This window comes from Lepidochelys kempii, chromosome 4 (genome assembly GCF_965140285.1).
Source record: "Lepidochelys kempii isolate rLepKem1 chromosome 4, rLepKem1.hap1, whole genome shotgun sequence".
NCBI lineage: Eukaryota > Metazoa > Chordata > Testudines > Cheloniidae > Lepidochelys > Lepidochelys kempii.
In genome coordinates this window covers 98,507,781-98,528,821 of record NC_136383.1, presented here as the reverse complement: position 1 = coordinate 98,528,821, position 21,041 = coordinate 98,507,781, and the positions used below count along the sequence as shown (strand labels likewise).

General features: G+C 45.0%; 1 protein-coding gene across 5 annotated transcripts in view; it reads right to left on the bottom strand.

Annotated features, from left to right (window-relative positions):
* Window positions 1-21,041, bottom strand: part of RELL1 (RELT like 1) — a 57,708-nt gene that overhangs the window by 33,855 nt on the left and 2,812 nt on the right. For all 5 annotated transcript variants that reach the window (XR_012158694.2, XM_073342312.2, XM_073342310.2 and 2 more), the window contains exons 2-5: window positions 13,882-14,124; window positions 10,516-10,587; window positions 7,644-7,701; window positions 4,731-4,970 (exon numbers count right to left, since the gene is read on the bottom strand). Coding sequence is in view for 4 of the 5 variants with exons in the window: in XM_073342312.2 (XP_073198413.2) it covers window positions 4,731-4,970; window positions 7,644-7,701; window positions 10,516-10,587; window positions 13,882-14,124 (613 nt within the window). In the remaining variant the exon portion in view is untranslated. The remainder of the gene's footprint in view (window positions 1-4,730; window positions 4,971-7,643; window positions 7,702-10,515; window positions 10,588-13,881; window positions 14,125-21,041) is intronic.

Here is a 21,041-nt window from a genome sequence, read left to right as displayed (position 1 = left end):
TTCTACAGGGCCGACAAAAAAACATGACAATGGTTATGTTGATGATGTGCTGAGACCACTGACCAACACTGTCTCACTGTTTCCTTGTACTTCCCCATCTGTCATCTTTTGTCTCACACTTAGACTATGGCCTTGGCTACACTTGCGAGTTACAGCACAATAAAGCAGCCCTGGCCGCACTAGCTCACTGCCCATCCACACTGGCAAGGCATGTAGAGCACTCTGACTCTGTAGCTACAGCGCTCCTGGTACTCCACCTTGGTTAGTGGAATAACATGCGCCCCCGCTGGAGCGCCGCAGCACCAGTGTGGACACCCTGGTCCTATAGTGCGCTCTGATCAGCCTCCAGAAGTGTCTCACAATGCCTGTGCTAGCCACTCTGGTCATCACTTTGAACTCTACTGCCCGGCCCTCAGGTGACCAACTGTCAGACCGGCCCTTTAAATTCTCTGGGAATTTTGAAAAATCCTTTCCCGTTTGCTCAACCATGCGTGGAGTGCTCTCAGCAAATCCTTCCAGGTGACCATGCCTCCACACGCCAGGCGAGCCCCAGTATGGAGCAATGGTGAGTTGCTGGACCTCATCAGTGTTTGGGAGGCGGAAGCTGTCCAGTCCCAGCTGGGCTCCAACCGTAAGAATTACGATACCTTCGGGCAGATATCAAGGGACATGATGGAAAGGGGCCATGACCGGGACGCACTACAGTGCGGGATTAAAGTGAAGGAGCTGCAGAATGCCTACTGCAAAGCCCGTGAGGCAAAAACGACCTGCCATTTCTACGAAGAGCTGGACATATTTGGGGGCGACCCCACCTCCACTCCGGGGACCACCATGGACACTTCAGAGCCCAGTGCAACAAGGGAGGAAGAGGAGCAGCAAAGTGGGAGCAAGGGTGCTGAGACGGAGGAAGATACCCCGGAATCCCTAGATGCATGCAGCCAGGAGCTGTTCTCAAGCCAGGAGGAAGGTAGCCAGTCACAGCGGCCAGTGCTTGGGGAAGGACAAACACCAAAGGAGGTTCCTGGTAAGTGGCTTTTATTTTGGGAAAGAAGTTATTTGGTGTGGGCTCTTGAGGCGAGGAGGGTTAGGGCTGCATGCATGCCTAGATGCGGAATAGGTGCTGATGTGCTCTCTCACATTGCGGTAATCGGCCTCAGTGATCTCTTCAAGGGTCTCATCCAGAACTTGGGCAATGCGCTTGCGCAGGTTTCTCAGGAGAGCCACTGTGGTCCTTGTCCCAGTCAGGCTAACTTCTCCGCGCCACTGTGCCATGAGGGGCGAGGGGACCATTGCTGCATACAGGCAAGCTACATATGGGCCAAGGTGAAAACCACATTGCAGAAGACGACCCTCCCTTGCTTCCTCAGAAGCAAGAGATCTTCCAGGACGAACTCCTGCGGAAAATGTGGGGACAGTGTTCAGTATAGGGGCCCCCTGCTGCTGTTGGCTCCCCAAAGGCACAGAAACCCAGAGGACAGTACAGCCATGAAACAATCAGTCACACTTGACCGTGCGCTTACTCACCATTTTGGGGCTCCCGTGGGTTGTGCGTTCTTGCTTTGGAACAGGCAAATTATGCTATTGTGTAGACTGTGCTTGCCCTTAAGTATGGGGGAATCATTGCTCTGTCTGGTGTGAACAATGCTGCCTCTGTTAAGTGTTGCATTTTGCCTTTACAGATGCAACCTTGAGATCTCAGCCACCCGTGTTATCACCAGCCGAAAGACTCCAAAGAATCAGGAAGAGGCCACGTAGAAGGAAGGAAGACATGTTGCGTGAAGTAATGCAGCATTCAAGGAATGAAAATCAAAAAGGGCAGGAGTGGCGGGAGAGTGAAAGGAGGGTCCACTAGCAGAATGCGGATCGTCGGCACTAAAGCATGGAGCGGCTGCTAAGCATCACGGAGGGCCAAGCGGACTCGATTCAGGCGCTCGTAGCAATGCAGGCGGAGCACTACCACGCCGTGCCCACTCCCCCCCCCCCGCAGCCCTTGTCCCAAAACTCTTTCCCTTGTGCCCCCATGTCACCTCCAGCCCACTTTCCCCAACATCCAGGTTCTTACTACCACCCACTGCCTCCAACACCTGTAGCTTCACCACCCAGCCCTGAAAACTATGACCCTTACCCACTGCACTCAACCCCCATCACCATGCAGTATAGCCATCCTGCAGTGCAGCACTCATTGCACAGCACTCCAGACAGGACATAGGCAAATCTGTGATTGTACCATCCCCCAAATCCTTTCCCTGTTTCCCAAGCAGTTGTGTCTCTTTTCAACAAATGAATTTTCTTTTCAATAAATGGATTTTTTGGCTTTGAAAAAATTTTTTTATTATTGCATAAAGTAAAAGATGCAGTGCCTGTTTCTTTCCTGGGCTAAGGTAAGTCAGCGTAGCAAACACAGATTCCTACTAACATTGGAACCACTGAACTTCACTCCTGTGCAAGGCACCAGACATTACTGGTGGCTTTCAGCCTCAAATTGCTCCCTCAAGGCATCCCTAATCCTTGCAGCCCCATGTTGGGCCGCTCTAATAGCCCTGCTCCTGGCTGTTCAAATTCAGCCTCCAGGTGTTGAACCTCCAAGTTCCATGCCTGAGTGAATCGTTCACCCTTCCCTTCACAAATGTTATGGAGGGTACGCCACGCAGATAGAACCGCGGGGATGCTGTCATCGGCCAAGTCCAGCTTCCCATACAGAGAGAGCACCAGCGGCCCTTTAAATGGCCAAAAGCACACTCCACGGTCATTCTGCACTGGCTCAACCTGTTGTTGAACCGCTCCTTGCTGCTGTCAAGGCTCCCTGTGTAGGGTTTCATGAGCCACGGCATTAAAGGGTAAGCGGGGTCTCCAAGGATCACAATGGGCATTTCGACTTCCCCTACGGTGATCTTCTGGTCTGGGAAAAGAGTCCCGGCTTGCAGCTTCTTGAACAGGCTAGTGTTCCGAAAGATGCATGCATCATGCACCTTTCCGGGCCAGCCTGCGTTTAATGTCAATGAAACACCCACGGCGATACACAAGTGCCTGGAGAACCATCGAGAAATACCCCTTCCGATTAATGTATTCGGAGGCTAGGTGGGCTGGTGCCAGAATTGGAATATGCGTCCCATCTATCGCCCCTCTCCAGTTAGGGAAACCCATTTGTGCCAAGCCATCCACAATGTCACGCATGTTACCCAGAGTCATGGTTCTTCTCAGCAGGATGAGATTGAAGGCCCTGCAAACTTGCATCAACACGATTCCAACGGTCGACTTCCCCACTCCAAACTGGTTAGCGACCGATCAGTAGCTGTCTCGAGTTGCCAGCTTCCAGATTGCAATAGCCACCCGCTTCTCCACTGTCAGGGCAGCTCTCAATCTCGTGTCCTTGCGCCGCAGGGCTGGGGTGAGCTCCTCACACAGCCCCATGAAAGTGGCTTTTCTCATCCGAAAGTCGTCATCCCAGACTTGCATGACGATGTTATCGCACCACTCAGTGCTTGTTTTCCAAGCCCAAAGGCAGAGTTCCACAGTGGTAAGCATGTCCATGAATGCCACAAGCTTATGTCATATGCGTTACTCAAGTCGATATCATCAGAACCCTCACTGTCACTTTGGATCATAAGGAATAACTTGACTGCCAAACGTGACATGCTGACGAGACTCATCAGCATACTCCTCAGCAGTTTGGGCTCCATTCCTGCAGACCGAAAGGGAAGACAGAGCGCGCAGTACAAAAAACGCTGAAAGATGAAGCCAAATGTGGACAGAAGCAAAGGGAATGCTGGGATGCGAACCAATGCGTCGCGGGGCGTGGGACAGGACCCAGAATGCCCCGCTCTCCTGCCCCCTTCTCACAAGGGACAGCGCCAGAATGGGAAGAAGTGCTCTGTGGGACAGCTGCCCATAATGCACCGCTCCCAATGCTGCTGCAAGTGCCACAAATGTGGCCACACCAGTGTGCTTGCAGCTGTCAGTGTGGACAGACTGCAGCGCCTTCCCAACTGCGCTCCACGAAGGCGGGTGTAACTCTCAGCGCTCTACATCTGCAAGTGTAGCCATGCCCTATGTCTACACTGCAAGTGCTTCAGCAGCACACCAACACAGGAGCAGCTACAGTGCTGTAGCATAGACGCTCACTACAGTGACAGAAGGGGGTTTTTCCATCGCTCGATGGGTGGTCGCTAGATTGACAGAAGAATTCTTCCATCTTGCATCTGCAGTGGGGTTAGGTCAACATAACTACATCACACAGGGAATGAAAATTTTCATTGCCCAGAGCAATGTAGTTAGAATGACCTAAGTTTTAGGTGTAGACCAGGCCTTAGACTAAAGTAAGTTCTTTGGGGCAGAGGCTGTCTTTTTATTCTGCATTTGGGCAGCATCTAGCATAATGGGGTCCTGGTCCATGACTAGGGCTCCAGACACTAATGGTAATACAAATTAATCATTAAAATTCTTTCACTTGCCAATATGCTTATCCAAATCCCAATAAAAAAAATCTGATCAAAAAAGAGAACTAGTGAATTGACAAAGTTTGGATTAATAGGTCAGATATCTGATGCCTAGGGAAGTAACACAATGCCTTGAAAGTTAATTACAGTCTTGCAATTCAGAAAAATCCATGTGCTGGGTTGTGGTAAGAATCGTTACAGAAGTAGGTGGTAGCAGCATATAACTAATCCAACAGTAAGAGTCAGACGAGATAACATGTAAATAAAGCATGAAACAAAACAGAACAGTCTTACCTTCCCACAGAAAGTACTGTAACTTCTCCTTGTCGGCTTTTTCTTTGTTCTTTAGATTTGTTGGTTGGCTTTAAAAGATGCCATCTTTTGTGACTACAGCGAGTACAAACATCCTTCTCTGCTACTCCCCCAACAGTATGCAAGTGATGGCCACGACAGTTATGTTTTGATGGAGTATCACCTGGTGACAAAGGAGAGCCTGGACTTGTAGGACTGCCTGGAGTGGTAGGAGACACAGGGCTATTTTTAAAAAACAAAACAAAAATTAACAATGTTTAATTTTAATTACATATAATTGTTCTTCTTAGAAATAGCTTGCCAGTTTCTTTAAATTTAAATAATCATCCCACCTTATTCTCTGATCACACACCCTAAGGTTGTACCCAGTTAGTGTTAAATTTAGATTGTTGATTTTTTTCCCCCTCACAGAAGGTAGTTTTAGCTGACAAAAAGATACATTAGTCTGGTGTGGAAAAGTCAACAATTTATTCCAGCCTTCTCCCTCCACCCCGCCTTTTATTGAGAGAAGAGCACCAGCAGACACCACCACCCCACACCACAAAAAAGGCAGTTTTGCAAATTCACATATACATCTTCATTTTCTCTTGTGAAAAGTCAAAGAGAAGCCAAAACCATTTAGTTGTTCAAATTTTAACTCAACCACACACTCCTGCATCATCACACAAGATTATTTTGAAATTGGCCCATATTTGAAAACAGACATCTCTCAAGATTGCAAAGACATTTTCCTCAAAAAATTGCTCCAAGTAAAATAGGAGGTAAAATGAAGGAGAAGGAACAAAGTGTGTAAATAATGCATATAGAGGGCTGATTTACACACAGGCTTTGTACTACTATAATTATATTTGTTTAGAAAAGTGGTATAATTAAAAGTGGAACAACCCTCTTCAGCGTGGATGCAGTTGTACCAGCCTAAAGGTGTTTATATCGGTGCTGATATAGTTAAACATGTTTTATCAGTACAGACACAAGCACCTTTAGAGACTGGTACAACTGCATCCAAAAGAAAGGTATGTCTACAGTGGCAAGTTTCTGCACAACAAGTTATACCACTTTTATTAAGGCGCTAGAATTAAACTGCTGTTACATGTCCACACCACTCCTTGTGACAGTGGAATCCATCCACGGTAGCAGCTCTTACAATGGCAAAGAGAGCAGTGCATTGTGGTAGTTATTCCACTGTGCAACTGGCTGCAGGGTGCTTTGGGAGGGGTTTGCAATGCCTCCTGGGGCAGGCACAGCGTCACATGATGCAGGTTTCCCAATCCTGCTGTTCCACGGGCATCCTACTAAATTGCCAGCTGCTTTTCAACTGAAAGGGGGGGAGGGGCAGAGTGCGACATGGAGTGTGTGTGTATACGGAGGGGGGAGGAGAGACTGTGTTTTGGGGGACAGAGTGTGTCAGCATACTGTCTTGTAAGTTCAGACAGCGGCAGGAAGTAACCAGAGCTGAGACAGGGGGAGGGGGAAACCCCGACATCAGTTCCTGCCTCCCTCCCTGGGCTTTCTGCACAGCACTCTCTCTCTCTCTCTCACACACACACACACCCCTGTGTTCAACAGCACAAGAATTACCACATTAATGGCTTGCTGTGTGTCCTAGAGCAGATCAGCACAGCATGTAAGGGCTGCCAGAAATGGAGCTTTGAAAGGGGAGGGGCACATGTCTCCAGGGAAGCCGAGTTCAAAACAATGAGCATAGCAGCCACTTGAGGGATTAGGGAACACTTCCGGAGGCCAACTGATTGTTTTCTGCACTGTAATATGTTTACACTGCCAATACAGCACTGGACCCTCTGCGCTGTAAGGTTTACGACAAGAGACTCTTGTTGAGGTGGTTTTTGGCAACGCTGCAACTGAGGAGTTTCTGCACACTAAGTGACTTGGTAGTGTGTACACCTCAGTAGTTACACCACAGAAAGCTGCTTTAATGCACAGAAACTTGCCAGTGTAGACAAGGCCTAAGAAGGGTTGTTCCACTTTAACTCTCTCATTTTCTAAAACATATATAGTTATATTGGCACATAAAACTGTGTATACTACCCCAAAGTATACGCACATTTACAACTGAACAAATATTCTAAGAAAAAAAGAAAGATGTGTATTTTTGAAGTCAAGTTTTGTACAAATCAAGCCCCTAGAAAGCTACTGTCTCTTCCCCTCTCATCTTTCAGATCAGCCTCTAGCAATCTGGGTTAGTTCTCTAGCTGTTAAGCGGTGGGTTAGTTTTTCAAGCCCTAGCCTTGTTTTAAAGAATTAAACAAGTGTGTAAAGGCACTCTGAGCTACTGTCAATTTTCAATCCCCGGTATGATAGATTTCCTCTCTCTTCTGAGAGAAACTTTTTTCTGAGGAACTTTCAATTCTGTGTGTATGCATTGAGATTTACAGTAGAAATCTCAGTGAATCAGAGAAGAATAAGACAATGAAATCAAAATAGTTTCTTTTCAACCAATGACTCAGGCAAGTGAGAGCAAAAGAATAGAAAAAACCTGATTAGCAAGTAAAGCAACTTGTGGCAATCTGTATTTTTTCTAATAAGAGATATAGATACCTTGTTTTTATGAAATCAAATGTACATTTCCAGTTTTGATAAAAATGGACACTACATAAACTTACAGGAGTAGTGTGACAAGAACATATGCATTTTTTGTTTTTAAAAAAAAGAGTAACTGCATCTTTGAAGTAGCATCCCTGTGATTAAGCTCCCAAATGACTGCTACTGAATGTTCTTGAATCTAAAACTAGAGTGAACAAACTTTCAGTTATCATAATAGCATTTAAAGGATTGCAATTTCACTGAGATTTCAGTTTTAATTAACATAGAATCATTGGTAGGGTACATCTTGACATAGTAGAGGAAACATACAGAGTTAAAATAGAAAGGTCTTACCTTTCAGGATCACACACACTGTTATCTGCCACCATGGCCTTTAACATATCAGCATTTGCTGCAAAAAGCATAAACAGAAATTGTTAGAAGAAATGTGTTGCTATGTCCTTGTATAACCAAAAAAAGATAGTAAAAAGTAAGCAAGCTGAAGATTCTAATTTTGACCCAGAATCCACTTAGCAAAGGTGCATTAACAGCAATCTCACGAGCTGAACTGAATGGCTCTGAATTTAGTTCCATCTAGACCGGAGAAGTCTGCATTATGGAGTCTCCAAAAGGTAAGATGCCAAAGGCAACAAATAAAAAAATCTGCATGCAAACAAAATAAATCTGTATGATGAAATATTTTTAAGAGCAGGTTAGACAAACACCTGCCAGGGATGGTCTAGATAACATTTAGTCCTGCCATGAGTGCGGGGACTGGACTAGACGACCTCTCAAGGTCCCTTTCAGTCCTATGATTCTATGAAATGCTGATTTATTTAAAAACTTATAGGAGTTTATAATTGAGAAGGTAAAGTTACTCTTGCTGTAGAACACATCTCAGTCCCAATACAAAGCACATATATTACTGTCCATGTTATGAGAATGCTTGACATGCTTAATACCATGCATACAATCTACCAAACTGATAACCTTGTCTAAAAAGCACTCCCAGGCCACAAGTCAAAGATTAGTGGAGTTAATGAATATTTAATTATTTGGATGGATCTCAAAGGCAACAATTCAGCCACCATTAAAATAAAGCTGCCTTTTGGTAAAATAAGCAGCTGTTTAACAGTGCACACTAGTACTACACAACCTTAAGTACACTACAACTTAAGAATTATAGACAGATCACATATTCAGAGCAACATATTGAGGGCCAGCTACTCCCAACCTGCACAAAAAAAGTATTCCAATTATAAACAAGTGAATTCTGAATAGCCACCACATTCTCTCTTCAGGGTATTTATGAATGTACAGAAAAGGCCAGGAGCTACAACCCTTCAACTGTGAACAGCCCAAGTTTCTAAAGGAAAATCTGATCTAATTCCCTTCGCTTCCAGGACATCCACATAGATACTAGCCTTTGCATTGCATTTGGCATATTCCTAGAGCTGTACTGCTACTGGATCACTAGTTCAGCTATACACTGCAGGTTGGATGCCACAAAGGAGAAGTTAATGGTCTAAGGGCAGTCTTAACTTGTACATAAATTTACACTGGGAGAAACTCATAGAAGAGCAGTTCAATACATAGCAGCTACTCCCTGATTAAGGTCCTACAACTCTCTAAAAACCCATGTAATCCCAATTGTGTGATGTTGCAAAGAGCAGATTCCATCAATGTTACAGAGAAGAATGCTACACAGGCACCACTCTCCTGTTTTGGCCGGACAGCCACTCTATTTCATTGCTCCCCTGCAAGCCGAGCTACAAGCAAGCCTCTGTCCTTACGTATCTTTGACTATGTATTAACTAACTTGAAATAAAGTAGAGTGTTTACTTCAATGTTCCAACATGTATATACGATCACACATTGAAACATGCATATAATATGGTGTGTTTATGGAAAGGGTGGAGATACAGATATATACTGCTCGCACATATATAAAATATTCAGGGGGTTCTACATTTTGATATATTGTTAAAACTCTTCAATAAACCATTTAGTGTACCTTTTCAGCAGGTTTTTTTTTTTTAAATTCTTCTACCACCTCTTTCTAAAAGAATTTTATTGAATAAATCCAAAGTACTTGTCCTCAGAGGACTCAGTTTAGTGTTTAAGTATCTGAATTACACAAATGCAAAATACAAAATTTGAAAACAAAACAGAAAAACATTTTCCTAATCAGCTAGCCCTTTGTTTGGCCAAGCAGGCAGAATGTGAAGTGATGTTACAGGGGGAAGATCTTACATAACATGGTTGCATAGCTGCTCAGCATTCTTTCCCCCTTCCAAACATTTAGTTTTCCATTGTTTAGATACATCCATCACAAAGTAAACAGCAGTGCTGCTGTCCTGTTTTCCCTACTTTGCTGAAAACCTTTGCCTCAGTCACACATGTGCAGTAGTCGGAACTTGCCCCTCCATTCCAAGCCAGTCAGTGTAATGGTAGTATTTAAATGATCCCAAATAGGCTTTGACATTACCATTAAGCGAACAAGCTAGTTCTTTTATCTTCTTCTTTTAAAAATAAGAACATTCAGGCTCTTGCAAAGACTGCAAAGTTTCTATTATTTTTAATGACAGGAAAAGCAAGTTTGAAGTGTTTTAGCTGTGTTAGTTCCAGGATATTAGACAAGATGGGCGAGAGATCTTTTATTGGTCCAACTTGTGTTGGTGAAAGAGACAAGTTAAACTTCCAACATGAACCAACCTTCCCCAAAAAAAAAAACAACCCACAAAACTAACTTTAGAGAAGATATGGGAAGTCTCATTCTAAAAAGCCATTTCAGAACGTTAAGTGTGTGCCAACAAGAAGGTATGAGAGCGCATCGGAATGAAGAAAGCCCTAACATGCTGTGGAAACACTTTGATACTATGACAGGTATCAGAGTAGCAGCCGTGTTAGTCTGTAGTCGCAAAGAGAAAAGGAGTACTTGTGGCACCTTAGAGACTAACAAATTTATCTGAGCACATTACAGTGTGTATGGTAACACCCATTGTTTCATGTTCTCTATGTATATAAATCTCCCCACTGTATTTTCCACTGAATACATCTGATGAAGTGAGCTGTAGCTCACAAAAGCTTATGCTCAAATAAATTTGTCAGTCTCTAAGGTCCCACAAGTACTCCTTTTCTTTATGATACTATGTAGCTTTTTAAACTGCATCAGAGGAATTCACATCTTTAACGGAGAACACTGTACACTGATATTAAACTGTACCTTCGTTTTCCATAATGATGTTGACGATTCGCCCCACAGTATCGTTATTGTCATTTACACTTTCATTCATTTCTATGGGGGAAAAACAACAATATATAGTCAGTATTACAGCCTCCTATCAATTTTTTTCCTATGGTAAAGTAAGGAAAACAGGAGAACATCTCATTTTTTAAATATATATTTATTCCATACGTATTATATCACTGCATATTAAAAAAACCCAAACACACACTTTTTATGGATTTTAGTAACAATCCTGAAGACAGTCCTGCAGCCCTTATTCAGGCAAGGTTCTCTCACTAGAGACATCAGGACTGAGTTCTTAAGTTCATGTATTTCATCTAATACCCCCTGAAAACACAGAAGTTTGATATTTCAAAGTTTTATGAAAACTCTATCATCACTTTCATCCTCCTTCTCACCTAAATTTTAAAACAGCAGAAGGAATATAAATCTCAGCAGAAAATGGGTTTGGAGATTAAGTTACCACATATGGAATACCTCACACTTGACTAGTAGCAAATTAATGAGTTGTTGCAGGGAAGCTTGCACTGCTATATTGTTAACCACAGACTTCAGTAGCTAAGACTATATATTCAGCGCCTTTCACTACAACTAGGAAGACAAGAGTCAGGTACTGCCAGCCCCAAGCATTCAAATATCAAGAGCCAGACCCTCCCAAAATCATGAGATTATCTTAAAAATTAAAAGATTTTATAAAAATACTAAATTTTAGATTTTTGTTTGCCTTCTAGAGTTTGAATCTTTAGGATTTGCATTTTCAAGCTTTTCCACACAACACAGGGATAGAAACATTTTTTTAAATGAAAGCCAAGATTTTCATTTAACAGCATGACTCCAGGAGCCAAGGCTTTAAGAAAAAGCACTTAAATATAATGAGTATATAAATATACCTGTGTAAAAAAATCTCTGAATTGAGAACTCTGGTGGGGGAGTCTCACAAAAAGCCTTCTCAAGTAGTTTAAGGGGTAAAAATTGACTCTGTAACTGTGCATAATGAATACACCACTGCTTTCCACCCTATTATAGGGTTGACAACTTTCTAATCCCTGAAAACAGAACACCCCTCCCCCACCCCTTTACCGAGGTCCCACCCCCTGCCCTGCCTCCTCCTCCGAGGCTCTGCCCAGCCCCCCACCTGTCCCCCACCCCAGCCCATTACTCATTCCCTCATCCCCTGGAACTCACCTGCCACCTGCAGAGCCGGGCTGGGCGGAGCTGGCGCAGAGCCTGCCCAATAGGGGCACAGCGGGGGTCGGTCCCTGGACCGAGGGGCTGGCGAAATCAGGGCATAATGGAGTGGGAGGGCAGTCTCCAGACCAAGGGGCTGGGGTGGGGAATTCGGGGCACAACAGGGTCCATCCCTAGAGCAAGGGACTGGGGCAGAGGGGGAACTGGTCCCCGGAGCGAGGGGCCGGGGTGGGGAAATCAGGGTACAGCACGGTGGGGCTGGGGAATCGGGGCAAAGCAGGAGGATCCCCAGAGCGAGGGGCTGGGGAATCGGGGCAAAGCGGGGCAGGAGGGCAGACAGGTTACCTACACACCCCCGGTTGGTGCCGGAACCTACTTTGGAGCCTGGTCCAGGAGCCAGCCAGTTCTCTCTGTCAGGCTGGGGTGGGGGGGGAAGAGCAGCAGCTGCTAAGCGGAGCCGCTCCTCCAGGCTCCAGCATCAGCTGTTGCTCTTCCTGTCCCCCAGTGGCAAAGGCCGCTGACCGAAGGCTGCCAGTTTCCCTTTTCAACCGGACATTCCAGTCAAAAACTGGACACCTGGCAGCCCTATGTGGCAACAAAAATATAGAAAGTCACTTCCTTACTCAATATTTTAATTTTATTAGACCAGGAAAGGCAGCATTATCCCTAAAGCTACTTGGTCTCTCTGCTTCACTGAGGAGCTCCTGCCTGTCTCCTGAAGAGAGCCCACCCTACCATTCCTACCTGACTTCCAGCTACAAAGTTAAAGAAAAATACCCACGGCTCACAGGGTCTCCCAATAAAGACAGCAACAGGAACAACCTACCAGGCGTAAGCTTTTCTCCTCTGCTCCCAAGTCAAATAAGTAACTTCAGCACCACATGCTACTGAATTCATGGAGCCACTAACACACACTGCAAGTACACTTTGACAAGTAAGGGGACAAGAACAAGAGCACAAAGAAAAAATGTTAGAGAAGGGGGGGAAAAAAGAAAAGAAGGGGAAAAAATGATGGCAGCAAATGTGTTAAGGCCTGACACCAAAGAATATAGCCAGAGCACACCAATGTTCCAATCCATCACAACAGGGGAGGAGAGAGAGGGTGGAAACCGTAGTACTGGAGTATTAAATTTACTCAAATAAAATTCAAGTATCTGCACTGTTAAACATACACCAAAAAGTTATGCTTTAAAAAAGGCTGGTTTATGGATGTCAATCTTTAAAAGAGTTATGCACTGCACACTATTGCTGCAGACAGCAGATGAAATACAGAAAAGTGGGTTCGCTATTCAAATCGCAGTTTATAGTCACAAAAGCTATAAAGTATTTTGTATGCAGTGTTGTTGTAGCGCAAGGATTGGCAACCTGTCAAAAGTGGTGTGCCAAGCATTCATTTATTCACTCTAATTTAAGGTTAGGCGTGCCAGTAACACATGTTCATGTTGTTAGAAGGTCTCTTTCTATAAGTCTAGAATATATAACTAAACTAGTGTTGCATGTAAAGTAAACAAGGTTTTTAAAATGTTTAAGAAGCTTCATTTAAAATTAAAACGCAGAGCCCCTCAGACCAGTGGCCAGGAACCAGGCAGTGTGAGTGCCACTGAAAATCAGCTTGCGTGCTGCCTTTGGCATGCGTGCCATAGGTTGCCTACCCGTTGTAGCATGTTGGTCCGAGGACATTAGAGATACAAGGTCGGTGAGGTAATCTCTTTTATTTGACCAAAGTCTGTTGATGAGAGACACTAAGAGCCCATGTCTCTCTTACTGGACTAACATCCGTTGATGAGAGAGACATGGGCTCTTAGTCTCTCTCTTATCAACAGACTTTGGTCAAATAAAAGAGATTACCTCACACACCTTGTCTCCATGAAGTATTTTGGACACTTTGATCCTTCAAAAAAAGGTTTTAAAAGTATATTTTAGAGGACTGACATTGGGAATTGGTAGAATTTCCTAATAGAGGTCACTTGGTTAGGTTGGGAATGGCCAAAAGTAATTACCATTTAATTGTCTGTTAAGTCAATGTTCTTAAACTATTTAATCGAGGATATGTATTATGAGAGAGAGAGAGAGAGCGCGCGCTCCCGCTATGGATCATTCCAGATTAGTAACATACTGCATAAAAATGAACAAGACGACATTGACATTACTTACCTATCTTTTCTCGAAGTTTTTCCTCTTCAATTTCTTGCTCGGCCTCTGTTCTACACCGATATCCTTTTTTCTTAAGCACGTGACAGATGAGGATCCCCAAAAGGCCCATGATGAAAAAGACAGGAACCAACCCATAAGCAAGATATTCTGGATGCATGCCACTTCCTGTGCGATCACCGACAGCTTGAGATGTAGTACTTTCTAAACCATGGCTTGCCAAAATATTAGGAAAATCTTGATTTCCTATGTAAAATAAATACATGGTTATGAAGCACAGTTCTAGATAATACTTTGCACTTTCAAGCAGCTCTGACTTTAGGCTCGCAAAGGACTGGGTGAATTGTGAGCCTGATCCTAAGACCACTGAAGTCAATGGGAGTCTTTCCACTAATGGATCCAGGTCCATTGATGAATTAAGCCTCAAACCCCTATAAGTAGTTGGTATTCTCTTTTACAGATGGCGAAATGAGCACAAAAGGTGAAGCAACTTGCTTAAGGACACAGCAGTTCAGTGGCAGAGCTGGGAACAGAAGTCAAGAGTCTAGCCCTGGTGGCCCCAGCTCTACCCACTAGGCAACAATCCTTCCACAAACATTCATTATATTTCAAAATAAGGAGGAAAAACGTCAAACTTTCTTTTAATATAGTTAAATCAAAGTTTACGTCAATACAGATCCTTGAAGATACCATGAATTTCATTTTGTTTAGCTCAGACATTGAATTTAAGACAGAAAATCACTAGGTTGAAATCCCACCTATACACCTAGTCACAATGAGAAACTGACTAGGGCTATCACCATAAAGATGGCCCATTTTACAATACTTTCTGTACTATCTGAAAGGGGAAGTGTATGTACTGTCACAGATCATTACAATAGTTCATTGAATTGGAAGCATACCTGCATCTCTGTAGCTATTATGTTGCATTGGAATACTATCTACTGTTCGGATTATGCCTCTGAACCTGCTGTTTAAGCCATGCTCAGATGCACCCCCAAACTCACTACCTCACCACTCAAGAAGTTTATCTCCAAAGCAAGCAGACTTCCAAAATGCTGCCCAATGTTACCAGTGGCTAAATACTATCCATTACGCATCCTTACCTGGGACAAAATGGAAAAAAAGAACATCAGTGGAATGACGAGTGGAAATGGATCTGATGTAAAACGAAAAGCAGTTCACATCTAATCTAAAATACTGAACAGGTTCTACTGGAGGCAAACCAGATGCCTAGCCATTAACTTTAATGAATATGCAATTGTTTCTATGCCTCCCTATCACTCATCATTTGGTCCTACCACACTGAAAGATCATTCGTCCCACTCCCATCCTGCTGCGGATAAACATTATAAACATTATCCACACCTACATCTCAGAAGCACTAAATAATGTCGTTACCTCCCCTTGGATTCGAGGATAACCCAACACCACTTTAAAAATAGGACCCTTGCAGCTCTTATCTTCCATACAAAAAATTGAGATACTGGAAGGATCCATATCTTCCCTATCTAAGAGGGGAAACTGTATTTAGCACCAAAGATGCCGAACTTTCAGCTTTCCCTGGGGATGCTCCACCCCCACTCCATCCCTTCTCCCAAGTCTCCAACCTCGACCTGCCTCTTTCCCGAGACTCCGCCCTGCCTTTTCCTGCCCCCACTCTGCCCCAACACCCCCTAGAGTGCCCTGCCCTCGCTCCGCTTCTTCCCGCCCCTGCTCCTCCCCTCCCCCCCCCAGCGCCTCCCTCCCACCACTGAACAGCTGATCAGCAGCAGGTGGGAGGTGCAGGGTGGAAGGGGAGGAGCTGATCTGCGGGGCCCACCAAACAACTGTCTGGGGGGTGGCTGCTGAGCATCCACTTCTTTTTTTATGGGTGCTTTAGCCCCAGAGCGCACACAGAGTCAGTGCCTATGTTTAGCACGGACCCTTGTGATGGGAAAAATATATATCACCAAATTTAGGAGAGACAATCTGTTCTTCCCATACTGGGGTACTACAAGACATATAAAGAGGCTTTTACAGCAGAAATAACATTTTATTTCATCTTCTTTTACTCTTCCTCCCCAAATTATTTCTACATAGCGTCTGCCCCAGCTACTAAATCACAGGCAGATCAGCTTGTAGGTCTGCCTTACCTAAAGATATTAAATATTGCAGAGAATGTGGGAATGCTTTCCTTTCCACTATCAACCCTCTTTCCTCCCTGTCCCATCCCCCCCCCCCCCCCCAAATAATTTTGAAGTTTGGAAGGAAAGGCAGATGGCTAAATTAAGAAGACCCACCAACAGCCAGTGGAAAACTACAAAAGGTGTGAGAACAACTGTGCAAATGGATTCTCCTCCCTAAGACAGCCTAAAACAAGCGCACTCTCAAAATACCTGAGCGCCACTTATGGACTAGGCACGATGAAGGCAACCTCTCTGCTATAGCAGTTAAGTCTACAGTTACCTGTGCCAAACTTGCTAGCTTCCTTTGTACTGCTCAGAGGGCTTAGCTTCTATCCCATTCACCCAGTTTCTCCTTTTGTTTCTCCCACCCCCATCTCATTTCCCTTGAATTTTGCAATATTCCTGGATTTATGGTTCTGTGACATCAGCAACAGTTGGGATGGAAAAAGGAAATGCTGCAGCTCAGCCTTCAGAAGTGGCATTACATTTTTTTTTAACCTAATTCTGGAGAGAGAGAAAGGGACCCGTGTGCATGTGCGTGAAAAGGAGGACAAAGCGAGAAGAAACCTTTGCGGGTTAGGTTTAGATATTTTGTAAGTATGGACTCAAACAGCAATATAGTTTGGAACGGGACGGACAAATATTTAAATTTGTATTTGAAATGTATTTAAAAATTTTAAAGGTATACTCTGTACTATAAGGTATGTAAATAGATACTTGTTTTTAGTTACTGCAACAGTGTGTTTGCACAAAATGGCTTGAAAAAAGAGGATGAAGGGAATACAAGTCAAGAATTTTATGAAGTTTTTGCAAAAAAAGTGAAAGATCTCTAGCAAGTTTTTTCTCTGCAGAAAGAACTCCCAACATTTGTGCAATTTGATAATTTAATTTAAGTAAATGTAACTTAGATTTGAAATACATGAACCAGGTCCTCACTATTCCCTCTTTGCTGAAGATCTTTAGCAAGAATGTTGAAGGATCTTAATAGCGATGTTACATGATGACAACCTGGAACTGTAGCTTTCCCCAAAAGCGAGCAAGGAAATTTTGATAAAAAGAAGGTGGTTTCCATTACGGAAATGTCTACACAGAAGTTCTTATGGAATACTGCTACTCACATAGCTATTTCAACAGAGAGAGTTGACATTTGGCTTTTTTTTTTTTTTTTTTTTTTGCAGTTTTTTCATTTTACCACCAGAAGCCAAACAGATCAGTGGAGCGTCTCTTGCCCATTTTAAGGACAGGGTAAGGGATTTTTTCATATTTGCAAGAACCACACTCTCAAGACACAGAGGGGATACAGAGGATGAGTGGAAGATAGCAAAAAAGCTAACCAGCTACTGTAGGTATTCAATGACAAACTGCACACAGTGCAACAGTGTTTTGGGGGCCTGTACTACAAGCACTGAATGGTAGGACTGGATCATGATGCAAATCTGGGATGATCAGCAACTGCTCCTGAACTTTTGTATGTGGAAGGTCACGTTCCTGTTGTTGTATGTGTTAGGATACAGATATTCAGGCCTGTCGGTAAAGGCCTGTACTCGAAGAATTTAGGTGTATTCTTATCACTTGGCTAGTTAAAGGTATAAAAGAAAGAATCAAAATCACTGTCTGCCAGTGTAAGGTCCTTCTCTTACTGTGACAGTCTGAGGCCCTGTGCTTAGGCTAAGACCTTTGGCTAAGCAACAGAGGCAGCCATAAACTGGGAAGTGAACGGTCACATCCTCACATTCACAACTAGTCACATTGAAATAAGGTGCTATTGGGCTGTTAGGAATACAATCCCGTCCTGATAGTGCCTATCGCCTCCAGAGAAAGGGAAGTGCCTAGAAAATGTAAAAGGAAACTTAGTTTGATAGCATCCTGTCTGGCAAGAACTCACTTATCAATAGCTGGGATGTAAAATCCTCACTTCTGTATTGTTTTATCATTATAGTTCCCACTTTGCTATTGTTTGTCTGTATAATCTCTGTCTGGTTCTGTGATTGTTTCTGTCTGCTGTATAATTAATTTTGCTGGGTGTAAACTAATTAAGGTGGTGGGATATAATTGGTTATATAATCATGTTCCAATATGTTAGGATCGGTTAGTTAAATTTCAGGAAAATGATTGGTTAAGATATAGCTAAGCTGAACTCAAGTTTTACTATATAGTCTGCAGTCAATCAGGAAGTGAGTGGGTGGGTGTGTGCGTGGAAAATGGGAACAGGGAATGGGGGTGGGGAAAGTGGAATTATGTTTTGTTAAAGGGGAAAATGGGAACAGGGAATGGGGGTGGGGAAACTGGAATCATGTTTGGCCAAGGGCAGGAATGGGAACAGGGACACAGGTGTAAGGCTCCGTGGTGTCAGAGCTGGGAAGGGGGACACTAAGGAAGGAAACTGGAATCATGCTTGCTGGAAGTTCACTTCAATACACATCGAATTGTTTGCACCTTTGGACTTCGGGTATTGTTGCTCTCTGTTCATGCGAGAAGGACCAGGGAAGTAAGTGGGTGAAGGAATAAGCCCCCTAACAGTATGCCACACTCATCCCAACACTAAAGTGCATAGACACCAAGACGAGAGCTGCTCAGACAGTAAAGAAATGGATAATTGTTCTCTGGAAGCTTGCAACCCCACAGTATGCCAACATTTTTATGGCGGACTTAGAACAACGCTTCCTCAGCTCTCGTCCCCTAATGCCCCTACTCAACTTGCTCTACATTGATGACATCTTCATCATCTGGACCCATGGAAAAGAAGCCCTTGAGGAATTCCACCATGATTTCAACAATTTCCATCCCACCATCAACCTCAGCCTGGACCAAGGGGATCTCTGTGACCGAACCCATCACAGCCAGTTTATACGAAGTTTACATGCAAAACTGCACTGGATTAACAAAAGGTGCTATTTTAAACTGATTTCGCTAAATTTGTCCAAAACCCTCGGTAGACACACTGAAGATTTAAAACTAATTCATATCACTTAAGCTTTCAATGGTAAAGTTACATATAAAAGCTAAGGTGGCAAATATTTTAAATCATTGTGTCACCATAGAGGGATTTGCACAGACTTAATTAAGATCAGTTTAAAAACCTATTTTAGTTAAAACAGCACAGCTTCTGTACATAGACAAGCCCTGTATTTCAACAATCTCTTTTAGGGTATGTCTACATTTAAAACGCTACAGTGGCACAGCTGCAGCAGTTCAGTGTAGACACTCATTACAGCAACAGGAGGGGTTCTCCCCTCACTGCAGTAAATCCACCTCCACCATGGACCCAGAACTGTCCACACTGGGGGTCCACACCGGGGGAATTTTTCACACCCCGACATGTGTAGCTATGCCAACTTAAGTTTTCAGTGTTGACCAGCCCTTACACTGCAGATAAGGCCCTACCAAATTCACGATCGTGAAAAACACATCATGGACCGTGAAATCAGTCTATTGTAGGGGAGGGGCAGGGCTGGGGGCACCCCAGCCACAGGCTTCTACTGTGGGTCAGGCTCCAATCGCTAATCCCAGCCCAGGCTGGGGAGGGACAGGACTTCCTTTTCCCTTGCAGGAGCCACTCCACAAGCTGGTCAAACCCACCTCTGGGAACCTCCCCCAGCTGTAGGAAGCTCTGTGGCAGCTGGCTGGGACAGGCCACAATCCAGGCGGAGAGGCTGCAGCCCCAGCTATCAGCACCCCTCACCCCGACCCAGGCGGAGGGGCTGCCAGGAAAACCCAGATGTAGGGTAACCTGCTCCCCCATACCCTGCAATCCTCACTTCATGCTGCTGCTCGCAGTGGGGCTGGCTTTAGAGCTTGGAGCCCAGCCAGCAGCTGCTGTTCTCTAGTTGCCCAGCTCTGAAGGCAGCAGCAGCCCCCCAGCAGCAGCGCAGAAGTAAAGGTGGTGATCTCATAACTCCCCGTCAGTAGCCTTTCCTATGACCCATGTGGAGCGGGTTCGTCGGGGCTCATCCCTCCCCGGGGCAGTGGGGAACCACACCGCCTCCCTTAGTCCTAGCACTGGCCCCTGGGGAATCAGTCAGGCCACAGGAGTCCTGGCTCAAGCCGTCCCGCAGGGGCTGAACACACATAGGTAACAAGTGAAAGTTAACAAGCCCAAGCCTGGGATGTGGGCGGGGCAGTAAAGAGTCACAGCTCAAGCCCTTAGGCAGGGGCTGAGCAACAAGTTACACAGTCAACAGGCCCAGGCCCAAGCCCAGGGTGGGGCAGCAATGAATTCAAGTCTCAGGCCCTCAGATAGGGGCTGAGCAGCAGTTTATATAGGTAGGGAAGCAGTGAGTCTAAGGCTCAGACCCTCAGGCAGGGGCTGAGCAAACACAGGTAAATAGCACACCCAGGCTTCAGGCTCCAAGAGGCCTGGGAGGGGGGAGACTGCCACCCACATGTGGGGTGGCGCAAGCCCTTCCACTCCACTGCGTCCCAGCCCGGAGCCCTAGCAGCAGCCAAAGTCCCGCTGTTGTGTCAGTGCAGATCCCGGACGCAACACACTGACATGGGTTCCGGTAGTGTTGCAGCCAGACTTGGATCAGCTGTCCCCGGGCTACTTCCCAGCTCCCCCTCTGGGGGTACCTGGGTCAAGGTGGTGTCCTCAGGGGGGTCGATCACCATTGGATCTTCTGGGTAGCTGGCCAGGGGTAGGCTCGGCAACTCTTCTGGGTAGCTGGTGAGGGGTAGGCTCGGCAACTCTCCCACATGCTGATCTGTGTCAAGTATTGGCTGGTCGAGCCAGTCTCCAGGTCTGCCACTGGTTGCTGGAGTCTCCCCAGCAGGAGCTGGACAGGAGGCATCTGGCATCTCCAGCGGCTGTTCTTTGAGTGAGCTCTGGGGTTGGGTTCTGATACTTCCTGTCCAGTAATTAACCCTCTGGAGGGGGGTGGGCTTGGAGTACTCTGGCCCTGCCCACTCTGGTGGCCAGTGGATCTTGTCCCTCTCCAGGGCAGCGGGGGACCACACCGCCTCCCTACACCCCCTTTTGGATCAGGCCCATGGTTACAA